General features: G+C 40.9%; 1 protein-coding gene across 1 annotated transcript in view; it reads left to right on the top strand.

Moving 5' to 3' along the window:
• p4htmb (prolyl 4-hydroxylase, transmembrane b) overlaps positions 1 to 22801 on the top strand; it is a 57679-nt gene extending 34878 nt beyond the window's left edge. Inside the window, exons 4-9 of the mRNA XM_080218658.1 lie at positions 1698 to 1794; positions 8367 to 8529; positions 11801 to 11986; positions 13051 to 13141; positions 16262 to 16385; positions 17209 to 22801. Of these exons, the coding sequence (XP_080074784.1) occupies positions 1698 to 1794; positions 8367 to 8529; positions 11801 to 11986; positions 13051 to 13141; positions 16262 to 16385; positions 17209 to 17420 (873 nt within the window). The 3' untranslated portion in view covers positions 17421 to 22801. The remainder of the gene's footprint in view (positions 1 to 1697; positions 1795 to 8366; positions 8530 to 11800; positions 11987 to 13050; positions 13142 to 16261; positions 16386 to 17208) is intronic.
• The last annotated feature ends 1451 nt before the right edge of the window (positions 22802 to 24252 follow it).

Raw genomic sequence — 24252 nt, 5'->3', positions numbered from 1 at the left:
TATTCCTCATAGGACAGCTGTCTAATACTAAAGACCAATGTAATAGACCTTTGTTGTGTCTTTCGTCAAATATTATCCTTCCTTATGTAAGGAGACCAAAACTGTGTACACAGTACTCCAGGTTTGGCCTTGCCAAAGCCCTGTGTGATTTCAGCATGACTTCTTTCTTGCATATTCTAACTCCCTTGCAACAAAAGCTAACATACCATTTGACCTACTAATTGCTTGCTGCATTGCATTGATATAACTGGTGTAAACAAGCAGAAAGTCTATTCCCTATGCAACTTGACATGAAGAGAAAATAATAATGAACTATTTGGTGAAAATTGGAACCTCAACCCAACCCCCATTGTTACTCGATGCCATTGGTGGCTGTGCCTTAAGCTGCCTAGGCTTTTAAGCACTGGAATTTCCTTCCCAAGTCTCTTTATCAGTCATATCTACCACTCTCTTGCCTCTTTTTAAAACGAGCTTCAATATTACTTATTTCAATGAATTTTCAATTCCCGTACCAGCTGAGGTTGTTCAAGAAAGCCCCACCTTCTCAACCCTGCCCTTGCCTAATGTGTAGTGATCCTGAGGTTAAATCACTGAAAAGGGGGAGAGCAGCCAATGGTCCTGTGGAACTATGGTGACTTTACCATCCCCATTTTGACTTGATTTCAATTTTCTGGTCACTTCACTTTTGTGAAGTGTTTGAGTTTTTTTTACATTAATGTCATTATATAAATGCATGTTATTGCTGAATATGAAGTGGAGGAAACAGTAGGTAGATTGTCTTTAGTTGATCATTGCTGATCAATTCAAAATTAAGCCCCTTCTCCCAAATTATTGGATCCTGTATCCTTCTCACTTGACACCTCTAAGGTTCTATCGTCTGCTTCAGAAGCTACCTTCAAGATTGACACCGAAGGGATTGGTAGCACTTTATCCACTCTCTCCATGAAACATTTCCTATCCACAGTTGAAGTGCACTCTTCCCATCACTTTTTCTGAGGATACCTTCTCACCTTAGTTTAAGTAAAGCTCATATCCACTCTGAGGGAAACTCAGCACCAAGGCAGAGAAAAAATAAAGGGTACATGCTTGTGATTTGAAGCTAATATTAGCCAGTTTTATTTTATAGTGTGGATTGAGACTGATGTTCAGTGAATTGCAACCAGACATGTAGACACAATACCCAGACTGATAGGTAGTTTGTAGATATGAAGAATGACTCATACTAACTCCAGATTTTACAGTCAGAAAGAATAGTAGTGTACAATAGTTTGCTTATTTATTAATATCACAAGTAGACTTACATTAACACTGAAATGAAGTTACAGTGAAAATCCCCTAGTCGCCACACTCTGGTGCCTGTTTGGGTACACTAAGTGAGAATGTAATATGGCCAATGCACCTAACCAGCACATCTTTCGGACTGTGGGAGGAAACCAGAGCACCCGGAGGAAACCCACACAGACCCAGGGAGGATGTGCAGATTCCGCACAGTCAATGACCCGAGCTGGGAATCGAACTATATCCCTGGTGCTGTGAGACAGCAGTGCTAACCACTGTGCCACCCTGTAGGACATTACATAGTACTATCGTCAGATTTGTCCTCCCGTACCTGTAGAACTTTCTGCTCACCTGGATATGTAGTACTATACAGCATGTTAATGATAGTTTCTGAACAAAGGCTTTATTTTTAATGACAGGTTTTGACACATACACGTTTTGGTGATGGTGTCTGGATTACTCCTGAAAATGTTCGGGAGATCTACACGGGACTTAAGGCTGACCCTGATGGAAATGGTGAGAAACTTTTAACCTGGTGGAGAGACTAGAGAAGCTGGGAGTGATAGAATAGATGAGGTTAAAGAAAAATTTAATAAAAGTGTTCAAAATTTTGTTGATGAGTGTTGATGGGGAGAAACTGTTTCCACTGGTAGAAGGATTGGTAACTGGAGGACAGATTTGAGTCAATTGGGAAAAGAACCAGGAGGGAGTTGAGAATTTTTTTAAAGACGGCGAGCTGTTATGATTTGTATGATTCTGTGATGTCTAAAATTGTTACAAATGTATCGGACTACTGATGAACAGCTACATCTTAGGATATACTTAAAACCATTTTGCAAACAGGTATTTGAGGAATTCGTCTTCATTGAATTCTTAGATTTTAGCCCCCAGGGATTCCCCTGATATTTCACCAAGTTTAGCCATGCAGTTGTTGGCAAATGCAGATTGGAAAGTTCCCCAGTTGGATGTTTGGGCTCTTCTGAGTTAGCTAATTACACCAGGGTTGTAGCTTCTCAACATGGATCCAGAATTGAAAGAGGTTGTCAACCAGAGAACCTCATCTTGATTGATGTACAGTGAGTCTTGCTGGAAACTGCATGTCGTGCGATACCTTCAGTGTTTAAATAAATCGCAGACTTACAGGCTAGACTCATATAACGGACATAAATAATGAACTACTCTTAGTGGTGAAATGGTGTAGTGTTATGGTACTGGATTAGTCATTTTGAGATTGTTTGTTTAATGTCACCATGGCAAATTAGTATTCAATAAACCTGATAATTGATACATTTTTACCAGAGAACAGCATGTCCATGACAGCTGTCAGAGTATTTTACAAATCCAAGAAGCTCAGTAGTGACTCAGAGGGAAGTGACCCTTTCATCCTTATCCCGTGTATTAGGAAAGCATATGGTTGACTGCATACATGTGACCAAATCTCTTTGGTAAAGTAATGTTTAGCTAGTCTAGATAAATGGTTCTGTCACAGCGGACAGTTGCATCGCAGTTTTACTGTCTATTAGATTTATTCCAGTTGATTTTGGACCATTTTTACAAGTACTCATCTAACCAGGAAATTCTCATACTGCCTCAGTTGTACAAAAAGACAGATTCCTAAATTGATTCTGTCGTCTCCATTCACTAATTGCGGATGTCAAACTAAAGGAGCTTGTTTGATTAAGATAGGAAAGGATCTAGTGTTCCTATTGCTTGTACTGGAGAATGGCACTATTGTCAATGAAATATAACTGCTCTCACAAATTTTCTATTTGTCTCTGTCAATGGAGAAAATAATTCTGATGTGAGCGGATGCAAGTTCAGATATGAACAACTGTAAACTGCATTCCAATGTCTCATTTAAAACCTTCTCACCCACGCTTTTCCCAGATCAGTGTTGGCATTGCCATGACTGTCAGGCGTTTACAGTCCCTCCTTTTATCCTCCAAATTAACAACTGATTGGGAATCTCATACGAGGAGCTATCATTTCATATGATCTTCCATTCTATGTATTTCAATTTTTCTTTGGAGTCAGTTCATGTAGGTGGCATAGTTTTTGATTAGATATCATGTTGTAAATTGCTCTCAAGATGTGTGCGTAAGTATGCTGTATTATTTATGTCATACTTATGTCCCTCACTACCAACCATTTCATGACCAAGAGACACTTACTGCATGGTTTCTGCTTTTACCGGCGATAAAGGGAAAACTGGAAATCTGGAATGAAAGTTGGAAGCAGCAAGATTTAAGAAAGAAACCTGGTTAGCATTTCAGAAGGGATACATCACCAAAGTTTAAGTTCAGTGAGAGGTTTTCACTTCTTAAGAAAGATCTAAAGAGCAGTGTTAGGACATGCTAAAACAAGTTGCAGTCAAGATTTGGTACTATAAATGGAAAGGTTAGTGTGGTCCTAGGAACAGTCTTCGAATAGAGGCTATTGACCTTCATATGTTGCCCCCAGTATATGCTTACAGCATCCCCCTAATTGTAATCCTTGCTGTGTTTTTACCTTTTAATTGGAAACTTGACATCAGCTGGCGATAACCACAGTCTGCTGTTCAGAAGTCAAAAGTTATTTATAACACCAGAGTGCTTTTGGCACAGGAATATTGTATATCTGTCAACAGCATTGCATCTCTAAATTCCCCCTTAAGCAAGAAATCTCATCAAGATTTTTGATAGTCAATTTTATCTGAATTTATTTAGCATATATATGGACTTGGTGCACAGATTCCCAGACCCTAGATAGGTCCACAAAAGAAGTCTGTTGTTTGGTTGAATCTTCAAGGTCATCTGATTTGCGTCCACCTGTTACTAGATTTCTGTACTACTTACTGTATTTGTTGATCTCCTCTGTTTCTGGATGGTAATAAAATGGTTTCCACACTCTTTTTCCTTTGGACAGCTGTTTCAGAGGTTAGGACAGGGGGGTCCTTGGGATGGTGCCAATATTTGCAGGGGGTCTGCTACAGGGAAAAGTTTGAAAACCAGAGATCCCATTTGGTGTTAATCATCCTCACCTCAGCTGAATAGTCATGCAGAGCAGATAATGTAAAGAAGGTATTAGGTGGAATTGATGGCGTACGTTAAGCTTTAAGCCCCCATAATGAGTTACAGCCTCAGGGGGTAGTACATCCATTATGGCGTTTTGCACGTCCACTCTTCTTTTCACCGAGGGAGGGCGTACTTCCCACTGCTAGCTTGCTTTAATCTGCTGTTGTGACTTCCCACCTGCTGGGTTTCAGATAATTAGCCTCTGATAACTTTTTTTTTCAGAATGTCACAATACTGGAGATATTTTTCTAATCTTTCTATTTTTGAAATGTATCTCCCTCTCCTCCTCCCATGAAGCTCGCTTTCTCATTTATTTAAAAAGCAACTTATACTGTGGTAAATTACAGCAAGCATCAGAAAGCATCTTTCTTTACTTATAGGATAGGAGTGCTGTCAGATGATTAGACTGGTCTCAGAAGCCTACCCAAGCTAAGCTAATCTGCCTCAACACAGAATGGAACAGTATACCCAGAGCTACAAAGGAAAAATAGCTAAATTCACTGATCTCTAACAAATGACCTTGTCAGAGCACAAGTTTGTATAAACAGGATTGCGCTTAAGTACAAGTGTCCCTCTCTGCCATGTAGCCATCTGATGTTCACTGGGTGGCCTCTTATAGGAAGAATGGTTACTTAGATGAGATACGGGAAGTCTGCCAATATTGAAAGTTTTAGGCCTTTCAAGACCTGAACATGTAATCTCTGCTGTCATTTCTGTGCAAAACTAAATTATTACTAGATGCTACCGGGACTTTATGGTTTGAGATATAAGAAGAGCCTGAATAGATTGGGACTTTTTTCCTTGGAGCATAGGAGGCTTAGGGATGATATTATAGAGGTCTACAAAATAATGAGAAGCGTTGATCAGCTAGATAGTCAACATCTTTCCCCAAAGATAGGGGAGTCTAAAACTAGAGGGCATGGGTTTAAGGTGAGAGGGAAGACATACAAAAGAGTCCAGAGAGAAAAGTTTTTCACAGAGAGGGTGGTGAGTGTCTGGAACACGAGGCCAGAGGTAGTAGTAGAGGCAGGTACAGTTTTGTCTTTTAAAAAGCATTTAGACAGTTACATGGGTAAGATGCACATAGAGGGATATGGGCCAAATGCGGGTAATTGGGACTAGCTTACTGTTTAAAAAAAGAGCTGCATAGGCATTTTGGGCCAAAGGGCCTGTTTCCATGCTGTAGACGTCTGTGGCTCTATGACTGTACTGAAGAAGTGGTGCATTGTATGGACCAGTACTGGTGGACGTAAAAGATCTCATAGGACTGTTTGCAGAAGAGCAGGAAATTTATTTGAGTGTCCAGGTTAATATCAATTGTTCGCCTAACATCATTGAAACAAATTATATAATCGTTCCTCTCTTTGTTCTTTGTGGGATTTTGCTGTAAGTTTATCTACCACATTTTCCATATTACAGCACTGATTACACTTCAAATGACTTAACTAACTGTAAAATGCTTTGGATTATCTAAGCTTGTGAAAGCACTTTTTATATAGTCCTATAAATTTAATTCAAGTCTTTTATTAGCTAAGGGCATCAGAGGGATATGATATGCAGGCAGTCCCATTTTTATTCATTCTTGTGATATCAATGTCACTGGTAAGGCAGACATTTATTGCTCATTCCTAATTGCTCTTAAGCAGGTGATGGTGAGCCATCTTCTTGAACCACTGCAGCTCATGCAGTATTAGTAGGTTCAAAATGCTGTTTGTTAGGGAGTTCCAGGACTTTGACCCAGTGACAGTAAAGGAAAAGTAACATTGTTCCAAGTCAGGATGTTCTGTGACTTGGAGGGGATTTTCTAGGTGGATGTGTTCTTATATATCTTCTGTTCTTATTCTTCAAACAGTACAGGCAATGGGTTGTGAAGATGCTGATGAAGAAGCCTTTGAAAGCTGCTTTGATGCATCTTGTAGATTGTACACAATGCTTCCACAGTGTACACTGTGCAGCAGTTTAGGATTCTAGAAATCAGTTACTCATTCCTGCCTCAGACTTGCACTTGTAGATTTAGATGGCTAATCCAGTTCAGTCGGTGGTAATCCACAGGATGTTGGTGTTGGTGGATTCAGCAACAGCAAAACCATTTAAGCGGGTAGGGGAAATGGCTCCTGTTCGTAAAAGGCTGAAGAACGAGAGGGCACAGCTTTAGAGTGATCTGCAAAAGAGGCCAATGGAATGTGAGAAGAAACATTTTCACACTGAGTGGTTTGTGTCTGAAATTTAATACTTAGAAATGTGATAGAGACAGGTTAATCGAGGCATTCAAGAGGGTGTTAGATGATTATCTGAATGGAAACAATGTGCTGCATTTCAGGGAAAAGGCAGGGGAATGGCACTAAGTTATGTTTATTTGGAGAACCAGTGCAGACATGATGGGTCAAGTGGCCTCCTGCACCTAACATTTCTGTGAATTTAAATTTTTATGGCTCCTTTATCTGGTTCAGAACTATTGAGGTCCTGGAAATGCAGTTCAACTCATTATCGGAAGAAAGAATCCCAGATAGGAGATACTTTGCCTTCCAATTCAGTTTTGTGGTCTCATTTTAGCATTTTGCAAGAATTTTAATGTTATTTGAAGCAATGGACAGCTGTGCACGTTTTCCTCCAGCTCTTTTAGAGTTAATTCAGTGCAAAGTTGCAGTATTTTTAGTGGCCATTGTCTTAGCTGATCATAGGTTTTGCTTGACTACAATAATGGTGCTGTTGAGCACGCTCTGGATTTTAGCAGAATCAGAGAATCCCTACAGTGCAGAAGGAGGCCCACTGAGTTTTGCCAACTTTTTGACAGCATCTTACCCAAGCCCTATCCCCAAAATCCCACGTATTTAACACGCTAGTCCCCCTAATTTACACATCTTGGGACACTAAGGCACAATTTAGCAAAGCCAACCAACCTAACCTGCACATTTTTTTGACTATGGGAGGAAACCGGAGCACCCAGAGGAAATCCATGCAAACTCCACAGTCACCCAAGGCCAGAATTATACCCGGGTCCCTGGCACTGTGAGGCAACAGCACTAACCACTCTGCCACTGCCCAGTTTTAACTTTAAGCTCCATCCACAAAAGTGATTATAGCTGAAAAAATGGTTGCAGGACTTCCAAGTGAAAATAAATAGTGAAAAAAGGCTTTTTACTGGCTTCATCAAGCTGTTATTAGGTCTGTTCTTCCCAATCCAGTCTATACTGTCTAACCTTGGTAGTAATGTATTCTCCTGTTCGTGGAGTTCTACTTAAAAGTGAGACCACCTGCAGTTTGCTGTTTTGTTTTGCCCCTGCTTAAACTTTACAGGAGTTAGACTTTTATTCATTAAGTTCTCCCAAATTCAACCAATCTTGCCGGGACATGATGCCTACTGGCTGGAAGGATCCCTGAACAAAGGTATGGTATATTATGTGCAGAATTCCTGTAGAGGTGAAGAATCACAGCTTGATGTGTTTCACTTTTACACTGTCTCTTTTGTTTGTGAAAGATTTGAGGTTTGTAAATTTTTCAGTCAAATCATCAAAAACCATGCTGCCACCATGTTACATTGAGCTTTTCTTCAACATAAGCATTCTAATTATACACAAGGAAACAGAACTGTGGGTTTTTTATTTGAAGATAAGACTATATACAAATAAATTTAACTGGTAGGCTGTGAGGCACATGTCTCACTTTGATCACTGCTGCTAACACTGTCTGCAAGTCCCAGGATTGATACTACCTAAGACAGGATGTTCTTTAATGATTGACAGTAGTTTAAGATTTGCCCCCTTAAAGCTAGAGGAGACACATCATATCACAATGGCCTCCAATAACCAAAACCATCATCCTTTATGCTAGGTATAACTCCAACTAGAGGAGTGTTTTCTCTGATTCCCATTGACTTCAGTTGCAAATCTGTCATGATTTGATTGGAGGTGCATTCACGAGGGCTGAATGGCTCAATGTGTTCCTATAAACTGTATTTCAGCAATGTTGCTACCTTTGACAGAAAAAATTGGAGTTTGAAAATGGGGAGGAATAAAATATGATGTTGTGTTTCAGGTTTGCTAAGCCTGGAGGAGTTTAAACAACTTAACACAAATGCTTTCCAAACATACCTGCGACAGCGCGGTGTGCAGAAGACAGAGTTGGTTCGTAACAGCAAGCACACGTGGCTTTACCAGGGTGAAGGGGCACACCAGATCCTAAGAACTGTTCGACGTAGGTGAGCTTCTGAATGAAAGAAAATAAATTATTGGGTTCTGTTGTACTTGCCAAGATTGCTATTCTAACCGGACCACGTGTATGCCAGGAATTTAAATACAGGAGTTTATTTTCAGGAATGTATTTACTTTAGTTGTTACTGTGTTAGACCATAAGACATAGGAGTAAAATTAGACCACTCTGCCCATCGAGTCAGCTCCGCCATTCAAGCATGGCTGATATTTTTCTCACCCGATTCTCCTTCCTTTTCCCCATAACCCCTAATCCCCTTATCAATCAAAAACCTATCCACCTCTGTCTTAAATTCACTCAATGACCTGACCTCCACAGCTTTCTGCAGCAATGAATTCCACTTTATCTTCTGCAATGCTTTTTATTCCCAAATTGAATTTTCTGAAGTCATTCCCAGCTGGCAATGCTGCATTTGTACCATGGCACCGTTGCCAATATAATTCTAACTGAGGCAGCACCCATACCCTGCAGCAATAGTCACTTCATCAAGCTGTTTCTTTCTGAGCTGCCAACACGAATGTAAGCAGGTGCTGCTCAAGGAAGTGGGACAGTGTGGCTTTTTCTTTTGCAGACTCGTATGGGTCTTCTCCCGATCTTGGTGGGTTCACCCTCAGAAACTTGTTACAAAGTGATTGGGAGGTAACTGCACAATTGCAAGTTTACACTTTACTAATTCTTCTAGTACTTTTCAGAGTAAATTGAATAAGCTAGGGACGAGCAACTATAATATGTTGCAGATTGGAAACTATTCAATAAGTGAGATTAGCTTTATACTCCCATTAAAGAATTTACAAATACAACCACGAACCCTCATTACAGCTCCATCTGTAATGGGATGTGAATATAAAAGTCACAGTACGTTGAATTGAATAAATGCAAATGCATTTGGGAGGGAGCCCATGGTTATGCAAAGTAATGATCTGATTGTTTGCTTACACTGAGGCACATTGAGATCTTAGGTAATTTATTTGACATGCAAATAGTGTCAGGTTATTTTCCTGAATAAGATGTCTAATTAGTTAAATGTATTGTGCCAGGTCATTGTTTATTGGTGAGTACCATCAATAGTAGTTGTGTAGTCCCTTCATTGTCATTAAAAAACTATGAAACAGATACTTTAGAGATCCAGCAGCATTATAAGCCTCAATATGTGCCCCCCTTTTGGGCTACAAAACACTTAGAGCTGTTTTGTTAGCTGCATATTTGTTATACTATGAAGTAGCATCATGGTGCAGACATGTAGGTACATACAACTGGCTCAGTATTCATTCCAGGCTTGTGTTGTACAAATCCATTTCAAGCAGACTTGTATAACACATTAATGATATATGTTTGTGATCTCCAACTGGAGGACCATGATTACATTTGAACACACTGAGCCAAAGTTGTATTCTTGTTACTGGTTTTCCTCCCTTTTCTCTGTCCCTCCATTAATTTTGATGATATATGGCTGTATATGATTCAATAAGCAGTGACAGTTCTCCCTCCATTTCAGCTGAGCCCAAGCAGCTTCCTGCACTGTATTGCATCCAGGAGGGATGCTTTGATTTATTTTCCTCCTCTGTTTCTCTTTGCAAAAATATACTTTGTCATAAAATATCTGAAAGAAACATTACAAAACATTTCAAATTGTCAAAACAGGAAAGTTTCAAATTGTCATGATGGAAAAGTGCAATTAAATTCATCTTTTCTCCAGAGATCCAGATGCGGATCAGGTCAGTCTGACCTGAGGTGCTTCAGGTCAGTCTGCAACACCCAGTCAGACAATTCTTTTCATTGGAAGATTAACATGTTTCAGGCAGACCAAAGAGCGTCTTTCACCGTGTTGATGATCCGCCAGCAGCAGTCGGTGTTTGTCTCGGTGTGCATTCCTGGGAACAGCCCATAAGAACATAAGAAATAGGAGCAGGAGCAGGCCATCTAGCCCTTCGAGCCTGCCCCGCCATTCAATAAGATCATGGCTGATCTGAAGTGGATCAGTTCCACTTTCCCGCTTTCTCCTCATTACCCTTAATTCCCCTGTCTATCAAAAACTTTTCTACCCGTGACTTAAATATATTTAGCGAGGTAGCCTCCACCACTTCAACGGGCAGAGAATTCCAGAGATTCACCACCCTTTGAGTGAAGAAGTTCCTCCTCAACTCTGATCAAAACTGCCCCTTCCTTATCTCGAGGCTGTGCCCTCTAGTCCTGCTATACTTTCTAAACGGGAAGAATCTCTCTACCTCTACCCTATCCATCCCCTTCATTATCTTATACGTCTCTATAAGATCCCCCCCTCATCCTTCTAAACTCCATCGAGTACAGACCTAGTCTATTTAGTCTGTCTTCATATCCAACCCCCTCATCTTTGGTATCAGCCTAGTGAACCTCCTCTGCGCTCCCTCCAAGGCCAATATATCCTTCCGCAAGTACAGCAACCAAAACTGCACACAGTACTCCAGCTGCGGCCTCACCCGTACCCTGTACAGTTGCAGCAAGACCTCCCTACCTTTATATTCTATCCCCCTCACTAAAGGCCATAGAGCACAGAATCTTGCATCACAGAGCTGCTTTGGATGGAACTCCACAAGATCCACTTTCCCCAACTTTGAGGGCAGTGTGCAGTGGCACAGAGAGTGTCATGCTCCCCACCCCCCAGAAAAAGCTCAGAGGTGCTGAAGCCAGTTGTAGTACTTCAGTTGCAACTACAACTCCAATCAGCTGAGTGGCAAAAAGTATCCCACCTCAAGGTAGTGGTTGACTATCTTTGAAATGGCAATCTGGCAGGCCCTGATGGCTTAATGCACAGCCATACACATCAGATGTAATGCTCAGCCATACACATCAGAAAGATTCTACCCTTCTGTACTTTGCTGCTCTAGTTGTAATTAATAATTGGTATCCTTTTAAACAGATTTTGATTTGGGCACCAATGAAATTTGACTCAGCAATCTCTGCTTCTCTGCTTCATGTTGTTTTCTTACTCCTTTTTCTCTCTCGCACTCTCTCTCTCTCTGTCTCATAAGTAGCTGTTCCCTTACTGTGAATTACTGTGGAAAGGTGTAGAAGCTTTCAATTAATTTCAGTAGGTTTCTCTTTGGATTTTGTCTCCATCACGACCGTACCACACAGACATGACTCTGAGCTGGGACGCTTCTGGAATTCCCAAGTTTATTTTAAATTGAATGTAACCTGAAGCTTATAGAAACTTACTAGTAAAGCCCAGTATTCATCGCGGTTGTACTATGTGACTGTTTTAAAATATTTTCTCTTGTTAGGGTGATCAGATTGACACAGTTACCTCCAGAAATAGTAGAGCACAGTGAGCCACTGCAGGTGGTGAAGTATGATCAAGGAGGGCATTACCATGCACACCATGACAGCGGACCAATCTACGCAGAGACTAGCTGCTTCCACACAAAGCTGGTAGCAAATGGATCCACTCCATTAGAAACCTCCTGTCGGTTAGTGACAAATTCTAATGTTTCATCCACTTTTAAAAGGCTCCTTTGCTTCTCTACAGATACCTGCTTCTTCGTATTTCCTTTTGAGACAATCACCCCTTAAAATGGGATGAGAGATAGTAATGGGGAATGAAAAATGCCAGTTAAGAAATACCAAGTAGGCACAAGGTCAATACTTGGCAACCAACTCTGGGTAAAGCTAATTGTTGTATGATTGACCACAAGGCTGAGCATTTACAAAGCATACAAACCGTAAGCCCTGTGTCCAATTATTGTGAAAGTCTTAGTTAAAAGTAGGACATGTCCCAAAACTGTTAACTGTGGGGTTGTAAAATAGAACTATAGCATTGTATCCCTACAGTGCAGAAAGAGGCCATTCGGCCCATGAAGTCTGCACTGACCCTCAAAGAACATTTTACCTCTGCCTACACTCCCATCTTATGCCCATAACCTCATGCATTTACCCAGTGGCCAATCTACCTCCCTACACATCTTTGGACACTAAGGGGCAATTTAGCATGGCCAATCTACTAACCTACACATCTTTGGACTACAGGAGGAAACCGGAGCACCCAGAGGAAACACACACACACACAGGGAGAACGTACAAACTCCACACAGTCAAAATAGCTGATATCAAATTGCCCACTGTATACATCCTGATCTAACCCTATATATGATGGTTACATAATCCAATATTGCTCATTTTACACTGATTGAGAAGTGAGAATTCCAACACTGAGGCCTTAATTGAAGTAAACAGGAAGAGATGTTGGTAACTGACAGCAGCAAACTGACCGAAGCTGGAAACAGAGGCATTGCTGAGAGTTATGGCTGGGAGCACAATCATTTCAGGGAGTGTGGAAGGGAGCAAAACACTTCTCCAATTATGCTCAATTGCAGAGTTTTTATGGATCTCCAGAGTGTTTAAATTTAGATTTTGTCCAGTTTTGAAAAGTTGAATTTTTGTTTACATTTTTGTTGACTTGCACCTAGTTTGCAAAAATCTTGAATGAAGTGATGGCCTCCTTCTCACCCTGTCTTCAACCCCACTTCTGTTCCAGGTATGTGACGGTGCTGTTTTATTTGAACAATGTTTCTGGCGGAGGGGAGACAGCTTTTCCTGTAGCAGACAATAGAACCTATGATGAACTGGTAAAGAAAAAACATCTTTGCTTATTTTATTGATGAGTCATTATGTTACCAAATCAATCTGCTGAGTATGCAGCTAGCCAGTCAGCATCTAAAAAAACATATTTATGACACAGATTGAACCCAAAACGCATAGACAGGCCTTTGCTGCTATTCTTTCTGATCAGTAGGGTTCTCCAGTTTTGTTACCATAGAATCCCTACCTTGCAAAAGGAGGCCATTTGGCCTTTCGCGCCTTCCCTGACAACAATCCCACCCAGGCCCTTTCCCCTTAACCCCATGTGTTTGCTGTGCTAGTCTCCCTGATGCTAAGGGGCAATGTAGCACGGTCAATGCACCTAACCAGCACATCTTTGGAGTGTGGGAGAAAACCAGGGCACCCAGAGAAACCCATGCAGACATGGGGAGAACATGCAAACTCCACACAGTCACCCAAGGCCAGGTTTGAACCCAGATCCCTGGCGCTATGAGGTGGCTGTGCTAACAACTGTGCCACCATGTCGCCCATTTTGATCATAATATTAGTCTCATCTCAGAATGAGTGCCTGATATTTTATGTCAATTTTCTGCATCCTTGTTTGAAAATATGGAATCTGTCACGAAGCTAGAAAGAAAGACTTGTGCTTATATACAACCTTTCACAACCTTAGGCTGTCCCAATCATTTTACAGCCAGCCAGTGCAACAGAGAATCCATGAGGTGATGTGTTAGGTTCAAAAATGCCCATCATTTCCTTTCACCCCCTTTACCAGACAAAGTGCTGGTTATTGTGAATTCAGTGCTTTTTTTTTAATCTAAATCCGCTTCTGTAATCTAAGTTGTTTTTTGTATGTTTCTCAATATCACTACCTTTAAAGGTATTGATTGATAACTGTATGATATACATCATAATCACCAGTTTGCCAGTCTCTCCTGAAGCTGTTCCGCTGGACTGGGGCTACTGACATTGTAGTTTTTTTTTTCTTGAAAAAATCTGACAAAAACCTGAGGCTGGTAGAGCAAGGTGCAATAAGGATATACGGATGAGGACACATGTGTAACATAGAATCATAGAATCTCCACAGTGCAGAAAGAGGCCATTTGGCCCATTGAGTCTGCACTGGCCACAATCCCACCCAGGCCCTACCCCCATATCCCTACATATTTTACGCACTAACCCAATCATCTCAAGACACTAAGGAGCAATTTTATTAGCATAGCCAATCAACCTAACTCACACATCTTTGGACTGTGGGAGAAAACCGGAGCATCCGGAGGAAACCCATACAGACACGAGGAGAATGTGCAAACTCCACACAGACAGTGACCCAAGCTGGGAATTGAACCCAGGTCCATATTGAGAATAATGAGGAAAGTTCAGGAAAATACTGGTGAAAGAGTGGTATTGATGAAAAAGAAAGACCCAAGAGATTTTTGTTCTTATGATACCAAAATTTAAAGCCATTGATTACAAGGTGGCACAGGGGTTAGCACTGCTGCCTGACCTGGGTTTGATTCCCAGCTTGGGTCACTGTCTGCACGGAGTTTGCATGTTCTCCCCATGTCCTCTGGGTGCTTCCATTTCCTCCCACAGTTTGAAGGATGTGGTTAGGCGCATTGACCCGTACAGGTGCCAGAGTGTGGCGATTAGGGGATTTTCACAGTAACTTCATTGCAGTGTTAATGTAAGCCTATTTGTGACTAATAAATAAATTTTAACTTTAGTGGAACCTATTGATGAAGCAGAAAGTTGTTATATCCAGTTTGTTTTTTGTAGTTCTGCTATGTCTTGTGGAATATCTGCATTAAATCTTCAAACCGAGTTGATGCTGCCAGACTACAGACTATCTGTTTAAACACAAGGAATGCTGTGTGCCATGATATCACTATGCTGGCATCTTTATTGGCAGTTGTCCACATTGATTGGCGCCTTTGTGTCTTTGACTGATCATTTGCACAATGCCAAGTCTCTCATATGCATAGAGAAGATTGACTAGATTGCTTTTAATGTATATTATGGTGATGTACACCTGCACTTGATTTCTGTTGAATTCATTCTAGCTCTCCCCTGGTATTAGTTTATAGCATCAGGAACAAGGAAGGTCTTGTTAAAACTGTCTCATATCTGAATAGAAATTGCCTATTGAGAATAGAGTTTTGACTTTGGGTGAAACTTGTACTGGTTGTATTACAGTTCAAGTTTCCGCAAAAATACATTTGTGTATTGACAAACGTAAAATCCTCCGTGGGCCAAGGTAGTTTTTCAGCTCAATACAACAACCTCATTTTCTTTGTATTAAATAAAACATTCTTCATGTATTTGAGTGTTAAACTGGTGCAGTTTTATTAAATCAGGTGAAAGTGCATTTATCTCAAGATTTATCTCAAAATGTAAACATTTTTACAAGGCAATGTCCTCTACCTGTAAGGAATCTAATTTTTAATCAATGCAAATTATTTTTTAAAATCCTATGGAATTATTCGCTACTGCGCAACTTTGAAGCTGTGCTGGCTGTTCTAAGAATTTGCTCTATTGTAAATCTCTTATTACTGAGCCTTGCCTGATGACCTTCTGGAAAAATCCACCATCTGATTTCAAACTGAACCGTATAGACCAAAAACCCCGATGACTTCCCACGTCCCTTGGGCTAGGGAGGGGAAAATCAGCCAAGTATCTCCAGATCTGATCACTCTCAAGTGAGCCTGTTCTGGGAAATATCCATGTGTGAGGGCCGTGGGTTCAGACAGGATTGAAGTCAGCTATAATTGTTGAATATCTTCTTGACATTTAGTGATTTGCACATGAGGGATGGCTGTAGGTGGAAATTCTGACAGGAGGCCAGCTCTCAAGTAACTATGTCACATCGTTCATCATTGCACTTCACAACAAGGATAGTAGGGGAAGCCCTTATACTGTGACATGAACTATATATAAAGCTATCCACCAGTAAAGGATTAATCGTTGATATTTTTGTCAGCATTTTCAGTACGTGGTTGAGTGTTTGCATTCCAGCTAGTTAAGTCTTGAGTAATCACCCCAGATAATTTATATTGGGTTCCAACAATTGCTGGGTTAAATAAATTGCTGAATTGACTCAGAAAATTCTTGACACATACTGTTCTTGTTTCCAACTCTTTCCTCAGTCTTTAATCCAGAACGAAGTGGATTTACGAGACACACGCAGAAACTGTGACCGAGCCAACCTGCTGGTGAAGCCTGTGCAAGGCACTGCTCTCTTCTGGTACAACTACCTCTCTGATGGTGAAGGTACTCACACTCATCTGACTATGCTTTAGTTCAGATTTCTATCTGGAGAAGGAAGTAAGAATCTACAAAGTGTTTATCAATTAAAAATATGTCCTTTTCCCGGTAGCAGTTCCAGTAGTCCTTGGGAAATCACCCCTGTTGCATTGTTCTGAAATGGGTTCTTCAAAGAAAAAATTATTTCAAAAGACTCTTCCGATTGCCAAGTTGGTAATTGTGCTGCTTGGTGATTTTCTGAGAACTATGATTATAAGAAGTCTTCCCCTTTTATGTTGATTTATCCGGCCTGTGCCTCAGTGGAAACTCTGTGTCCCCCGGCTTTGGGATAGGGAAAACCAACCAAATTGGGTTTCATTACAAATCATCTGATTTTTAAAAAACTACTTTACCTCATTAAGAGTTGTTATGAAACTGACCACATAAAGGTAACTCATGACATTGGAAAACGTAGAATTTAGTGGCCTTTTGTGCTGGGTTAAATCTCATTGTGTGTGTCCCACGATTCCTAAGTTTTTCTGCTAAGGTTCTCCCAGTGCAAGATCCGTGCTAGTCACCTTTCCTCTGTCTTTTCTTTCTCTCTTCCTCCTTGTCTTTCTTTGTGGCACCTCTTTAACAAGCCCCCAAGTTAAGGAGCTAGAACTGGTCAGTCCACTAGTATAGTGGACTGGTATAGGACATTAATGTGCCCAGTTTCAATGTGACTCTGCTGAATGCTGCTTTAGGCTCCTTGCTTCTTACTGCAGTGCAGTCTGCTTTTCATTCCCAAAGGTCAGGGATAAGATGTCTCCAAAGTATGGTGGTAATTGTTTTCTTGTGATCCCTGCAGGCTGGGTGGGAGAGCAAGATGAGTACTCATTGCATGGTGGCTGTGTTGTCACCCGAGGAACGAAATGGATCGCCAACAATTGGATCAACATCGACCCGGATGTGCAGCGTCAAATCCAGTTCCAACAGGCAATTTCCAAATATGCAAATGAAGAAACTCCTGCAGACTGGGCAGTTGATAACATTTATCAGGATTTGCATGTGGAGCTGTGAATCTTCCAAAGCAGAATGCCTTTGAATGCTTACTGTGGACAAATGTCCTTATTTATTCGTCCATTCTTGATCAGGGTTCAGAAAGAAAAAAAATGTTGCGATCAATTGCCTTTGATCATGAATGTTTCAATTTACCTTTAGCTTCCAATGGTAAAAACTGGCAGGCTGTTTGACCGCATGTTGCATCACAGCCCAACCTGATCCTGTCCCTGCCTGACATACGCTTTGGAACATGGATCATTGGCTAGAGATTAGACGTGGCTTCAAGCCATTCTATTTTTGGCACCTTATTCTTTCCATTTCACCTTTAACCTACTCAACCCCGGATAAGAAGGTGGGCAGGCTGCTCAGCTGTTTGCACTCCTTGCCAGGAGAGAGTCTCTAGGCTGATGGATCTTTTTTTTGGTTCTGTGCATTTACTGTGATGGTGCTGTGCATTTCCAGCATTTTGTTTTTATTTCTGGTTTCCAGCTTTCACACCTTTAATTTTCAATTCTTTTTACGATTCAATCTTCCTTCTTTTGATGAAATATATCAATTTTGTTTCACATTTTCTTACAGTACACGTCAGTAATTGCTGAGAGGGTTTCACCAGGGAATTATTAAACCCTTTAGGCTAGGAATGTCCCAGCTTCAATCATTGACCTGTACTGTGTTCACTGCTTTGTCGGAATGTTGATGGGGAACTATAGTTGGCTTTAGAGTGACTGCTTCCTGGTTTCTATCAAATCTGGTTGGAAGTCAGTGTCTCTGTGGACACAGCAAGGATTGGGCTTTACTGTGATGGCCTTGATTGTTGGATAGCTTGCTAATGCACCGTAAGCTCAGGCGAAGAATTGCCAGTTCAGCCAGTGACTGGGAGTCATAGAGTGCTTCTGAAGCCGCACTCTAGCAAATGAATAAAATCTTCAGTTGAGATGAAAATCAGGAAGGAGATTTGATATGGTTTTAATAGGGATATGACAGAATAAAGTTGCTTCCAATAACTCTCAGCAGCGGACCACTATGCACAGACAGTCTCGGAGCTGAATCTGACTGGTTCTTACTGATGCCCACAATTAAATGCTCCACTGAGGGTCACTGAATAGAGATCAGGCTCAGAATTCTAACTGTCGATCTGCCTGTCCCCAGATTTGTAGACTGTACAGATCAATGTTGTGCTACCATGACAACAGTACAAACCAGTAAAACCTATCTGGTTCACTAATGCCTTTTCGGGAAGGAAATCTGCCGTCCTTACCTGGTCTGGCTGTCATGTGATTCCAGAGCCACAGCAATGTAGTTGACTCTCAACTGCCATCCAAAGGCAACTAGGGATGGGCAATAAATGCTGGCCAGTCAGCAATGCCATGTCCCACGAATGAATAAAAAGCAGTGATCAAACCTGAAGCTTTTCTGGCCGTTGATGGTTTGGAAGCACACAGAGCAATGTATTTACCAACTGAGCATCAGAAAAGATAATAGAACTCCACTGTGACCAATTCCCAAGTTGGATCAATAGTCCTCAGATTTTTGGATACATCAACTGTGGCACACACTAAAACAAGTTGTCTGAGTGACATGTGATGTCAGCATTTAATGAAGGGAAAAGGTGGTTTCTCAATGTACAATATTTAGAAAAAGATAATATATATTTGCCCAAATAGTATATTTACTCAGTGCATAGATATTTTTAAATCTGCATGCAGCAAATTTTCTGTGTTAATCTGTAAAGCACATGTTTCTTATTTTGTATATTGAGCTTTGTTCCTTTCATTTTTATTTTTTTCCATTTCTACATCTCTTCCCTCAAATAAACGGTCACCTTCACTGGATGGCAGATGGGCTGAGAGAGGGGAAGGATTTGTTTGTCGAGACTGCCAAAATCAAACTCTTGTGGCAAATAAATTGATTTGGTGGGCATACCCAAAGTTAAACTTGCAGCTGCATTGTGAGAACCTTGGATTGCTGTCACTTGGACCCTAGCCTTCTCTTCTGGGTTCCCTCCATTGTTTCTTTCGTTCTGAGATTAATTCTTTCCACTTTCAATTTCTCTCATCCTCTTCTCCAGATATTGCTGCTTGCTAGGGTTCAGATCCATGGCCCAGCGGCTCCGAACATCTCACCCAAGTGGCCATTACTCATCTGCTGAGCCTAGACACTGTGGTTGGAACTTTCTTGCTGTTTGTACCAGTGGGATATTCTGGTCCCACTGATGGGCATCCCTGCCATGGGTTTCACAGCGGTGAGGGGTGCATTCAGTGGGAAATCCCATTAACAACGGTGGGACCCGAAGTTCCTGCCACCGATCACTGTCAGGCCACCTCCTGCTGCTCCGAAACATGTGGCAGGCTGCACAGCAAATCCGATCCACATCTCAACAGGGGAACTATGGAGGACATCCTAGCTGAGTCAAATCCTTATTCCCAGTGTCCAGTTTCTTTAAAAAAGGGCATTCTGTGGGGATCAATCAATCCCCTTGAGCCTACTTCACCCTTTAGTAAAATCATGGCTATTTTCCTGCCATTCCCCCTGATTCCCTTAATACAGAATTCAAAAATCTATTTATCTCTGTGTTGAATATATTCAGCGCCCCCTAGAGTAGAGAACTCCAAAGGTTCACAATCACCTGAGTGAATAAATTTCTCCCTCTCAGTCCTAATACAGAGACCTGTTATTCTGAGATTGACCCTGCATTCTAGATTCTTCAGCCAGAGGAAACATCCTCTTCACATCTATGCTGTCAAATTCCTTAAGAATTTTATAAATCTAAATTAGATCATCTCTCACTCTATCCAAGAAATCAATCTATTGGACCTTCATTGCACTCCCGCTAAAGCAAATATATTCTTCCCAGATCAAAGTCAGACATAGTGCTCCAAGTGTGATCTCACCAAAGTGCTATTTAATTGCACTAAGACCTCTTATTTGGAGGTCACTGGAAAACAATGAGGAACAGAGCATTCTTCCAGTCTACAAGCTTTGAACTAATTCACCAATGACACTTGTGTTTTAGCACCAGGAATGTAAGACATTTGTAGTTCTGTCTGCATTTTGAACTTGTAATTAAAGCAGTAGTTCAGCCCTTCCACTGAGGATGCTTTTCACAACTGCTGTAGTCCTGGAAATGAAAAGCATGGTAAGAGACGGGCAGGTTAATTTCCCAGTTTGAGCCTGTTGCCACAAGTAGTGTTCTCGCAAATATTGTCCTCTTTCATAATCCAAGTGACATGCTGCATGTTTCCAGTGTATTTACCTCCAGAAAAGGAATAACTCCTGCAAAAAATGGAAGGAGTAAAATCAGAGCCTCCATGTCTCCCCTTTGTTGCCTAAGGACACAATGAAATGTTCACACTCTCTACCACCTGTCTAGAGAGAAAAAAGTCACTCTCCCAGATTCCCAGAGTAAAGAAGTAAAAGCTTTGTGCACCAACATTTGAAAACTCACTGAAGGACATTTTGTTAATGTGGAGATGCTGGCTTTGGACTGGGGTGGGCACAGTAAGAAGTCTCACAACACCAGGTTAAAAGTCCAACAGGTTTATTTGGAATCACAAACTTTTGGAACACTGTTCCATTGGGTGAATGGGCTTTATTTTGTTACACTTTGGTACTTGGGGGGAAAGAAATGAGACCCTTTCTGCAGGACAGTCAAACTTATTTTTTAAAAATGGTGCCAAAGAGGATGAGATAATCATGGGGATTGACTGGAATTTGAAAGCTTTATAGGTTATGGAAGGAAGCAGATGAGTTCTATCATTTGGAGATTTTGGGAAAGTGAGTTGAAAGCAAGGTTGAGAATTGAAAATGCTTTATTATTGCTGTAGAATCTACATTTTTACTGTCTTTAGGACTTCTGTGATACTTTGGCACTAAATTGCATGGTTACCACAATCATAGGATCTTACATTATGAAAAGTCATTTTTCTGAGTCACGAGTCTTGCTTTCAGCACAAGGAAGGTTGAAGTGAATGTCTCAATTTCTTTCTCAGTCATTCATGGGATGTGGGCGTCACTGGCTAGGCCAGCATTTATTGCATATCCCTAAGTGTGAGCCAACGCTTTAAACTGCTACAGTGTTGTAGGTGTACCCACAATGCTGTTAGCAGTTTAAGGATCTATATGGGGCAGCAAATTAAATACCAGCCTGAAGAGGAAATGCCAGGTTAATAGCTTCAGTGAAACTTTCTGACAATTGGAAGAAAGACAGTAAAAGATGCATCAAACCTGCCCTAAGATCTAGTAAAGAAATGATGAATCTGGATGTACATAAGGGAAGCTCAAACATTGAATGCAATTTCTGAAAAAGTGCTAGAGGACTTGCAAAGTTGTTTTTCAGGTTTTTGCTCCCACTGGGCTACAGTTTCCCTGCCCGGAGCTCTTTGGTATTGGCTGATAAGGCCACCTGTGCCATGTGATGCACAGTCCAGGCACACTAATGAACGACATCCAGCTGAGTCTGATCCTGTTCGTGCCTGAAATCTGCTTCATTTGTGTTTGTTCCAGCAGCGCTCACTAGTTACTAACCAGGAATAGGTCTGTTGACTTAATTTTCCTCTTGTCATCCCAGGTCAGGCTCAAACAGAACACTTTGAACCCCAAGTGCCACCTTGGGTAAGATTAGCTAAATCAGTAGAGTCCAAGGAATGATCCTGGGTTATAGTCAGCATCACAAGAGCAGTTACTGTAGTTTTCATGAAAGCCAGGATTGTGTGTAACTTCAAAAGCCACATCTGGGCAAGAGGAGGGGGATCGTCCTCCTGATCTCTATTTACAAGGAAACGTTAAATGCCTGTATAAAGAACATGGTTACAATTTGACAGCAGAAAGCAATCAGCCAGAATCGTGTACCTAAGGGGAGTGAATCAGAATTTGGGTGACACAGTCGCAGTGGTGATGCCAATGCAAAAAAACTATATTGATAAGCTGAATCAATTCTTTGTGATTCCAAGGCGGCACAGTGATTAGCACTGCTGCCTCACAGTGCCAGGGACCCAGCTTTGATTTCTGGCAGTGACCTGTCTGCGAAGTCTGCATGTTCTCCCCCTGTCTGCGTGGGTTTCCTCCGGGTACTCCTGTTTCCTCCCACAGTCTGCAAGATCTGCTGGTTAGGTGCATTGGCCATGCTAAATTCTCGTTCAGTGTACCCAAGCAGGTGTGGTGACTAGGGGATTTTCACAGTAACTTCATTGCAGCGTTAATGTCAGTCTACTTGTGACACTAATAAATAAACTCTAAATATATTTTGTGAAATTAATTTCATTAAATGTTATAGCAATATAAAGGGAATCAAATAGCCAGAGTCTTGATTTGCAAGTTAGACAGTTACACAGTATAATGTTGGCCTTAGGCATGTACATACAAACAGTCAAAGAAAATTGAAGTATCAATTGTAGAACTCATTCCCTGAATCCTGATTTCTAGGGTTTTGTACCTATCGCAGTTGATTGTTTTTCAGATGTATCTGTAAGCTATTCAATAATGGTGGAAATCACAGCTTGAGCTTGCCACATGCACATTTTCTACTGATTCCACCTCCCCCCACCCCACCTCTGGACTGCGAAACAGAAGCCCTTTCATTTGATTTGAGGTACTTAACGTGGGAATGGAACTTCCTGTTTGTTTGTCCCTGTACATAAACAAAATTGCTCACTAAACCTCCATGATGAATTAACCTATGTTTTCACTGGAGTGGTCCTACAGTTAAAACGCTTGTGGTGGATCTGAGACAGGCCTGCAGCAACACACAGGCCAGGCATGTCCACTGCCACAATATACAGGCAAAACACACTTGCACTGCAATTAGCACATTAAAAAGTTTGAATATTCCTAATCTCGTGCCTCGTCATATAGAATCATACAGCACAAAATAAGGGAGGCCATTTGGCCCATCATGCCTTTGCCCACTTTTAGCCTTAGCCCTGCAATGTATTTTTCTTCATTTAAGTATTTATCAAATTTCCTTTTGAAAGTTACTATTGATTCTGCTTCTCCACCTTTTCAACCAGTACGTTCTAGATCATTACAACTTGCTGCTAAGAAGAAAATCTAATTTCCCCACTGGTTCCTTGGCCAATTATTTTAAATTTGTGTCCTCCTGCCAGTGGAAATGATTTGTACCGATGTACTTTATCGAAACCCCTCAATTCTGAACCCTTCTTTAACCTTTCCTTAACATTCTTTGCTCCAAGGAGAACAACTCCAACTTCTCTAGTCATCAACCTGAAATTTTTCAGAACAGTTCTAATCATAGTTTTTGTCTAGATTAATTTGAAAGATATTTAAAAGCAAAATTTAAATCATTCTATTTAATGGGCATTATCCTCACTGTGTGACGTGATTTTTTTATATTGTATCCTGATATTCATAACTTTATATTCCTGACATTGCCTGCAATTTGTGGCAGTAGCATGTTCTTTTGGAATATTGTATTAAGGGAGTTGATTCTATAATTAATTTTCACTTTGTGACACTGAATTATTTAGTATTTATTTAAGTATGACAATATTTTATTCATGAATATTTATTAGCTCCATTAGGGAAAGTGTTTTGTGTCTGGAAGTTTGCCAACATATTATTTAAATGTAGATTTTGCACTCAATTCCCCAAGACTTTCTTGGGTTACTCAGGTAATACATACCAGCTTGGTCTGAATAAAGACAACACATTTCTTGTCTGTGCTGCATGTGTACACTCGTTGAATTAGTCTGTCTGTATCGTATTTTTCAGTCTGCCTGTCTCTATGTTGACTTGTAAACAGTTGTGCAATCTTCAACAACAACCATTAAAAAAAGTTAAATCTGAACTTTTTTTTTGTAGTTTAATCTCTGCAACTGCATAACCAATTCTCCAG

This window comes from Carcharhinus amblyrhynchos, chromosome 3 (genome assembly GCF_965287045.1).
Source record: "Carcharhinus amblyrhynchos chromosome 3, sCarAmb.v2.hapA, whole genome shotgun sequence".
Lineage (NCBI taxonomy): Eukaryota > Metazoa > Chordata > Chondrichthyes > Carcharhiniformes > Carcharhinidae > Carcharhinus > Carcharhinus amblyrhynchos.
This window is presented reverse-complemented; position numbering and strand designations above follow the sequence as displayed.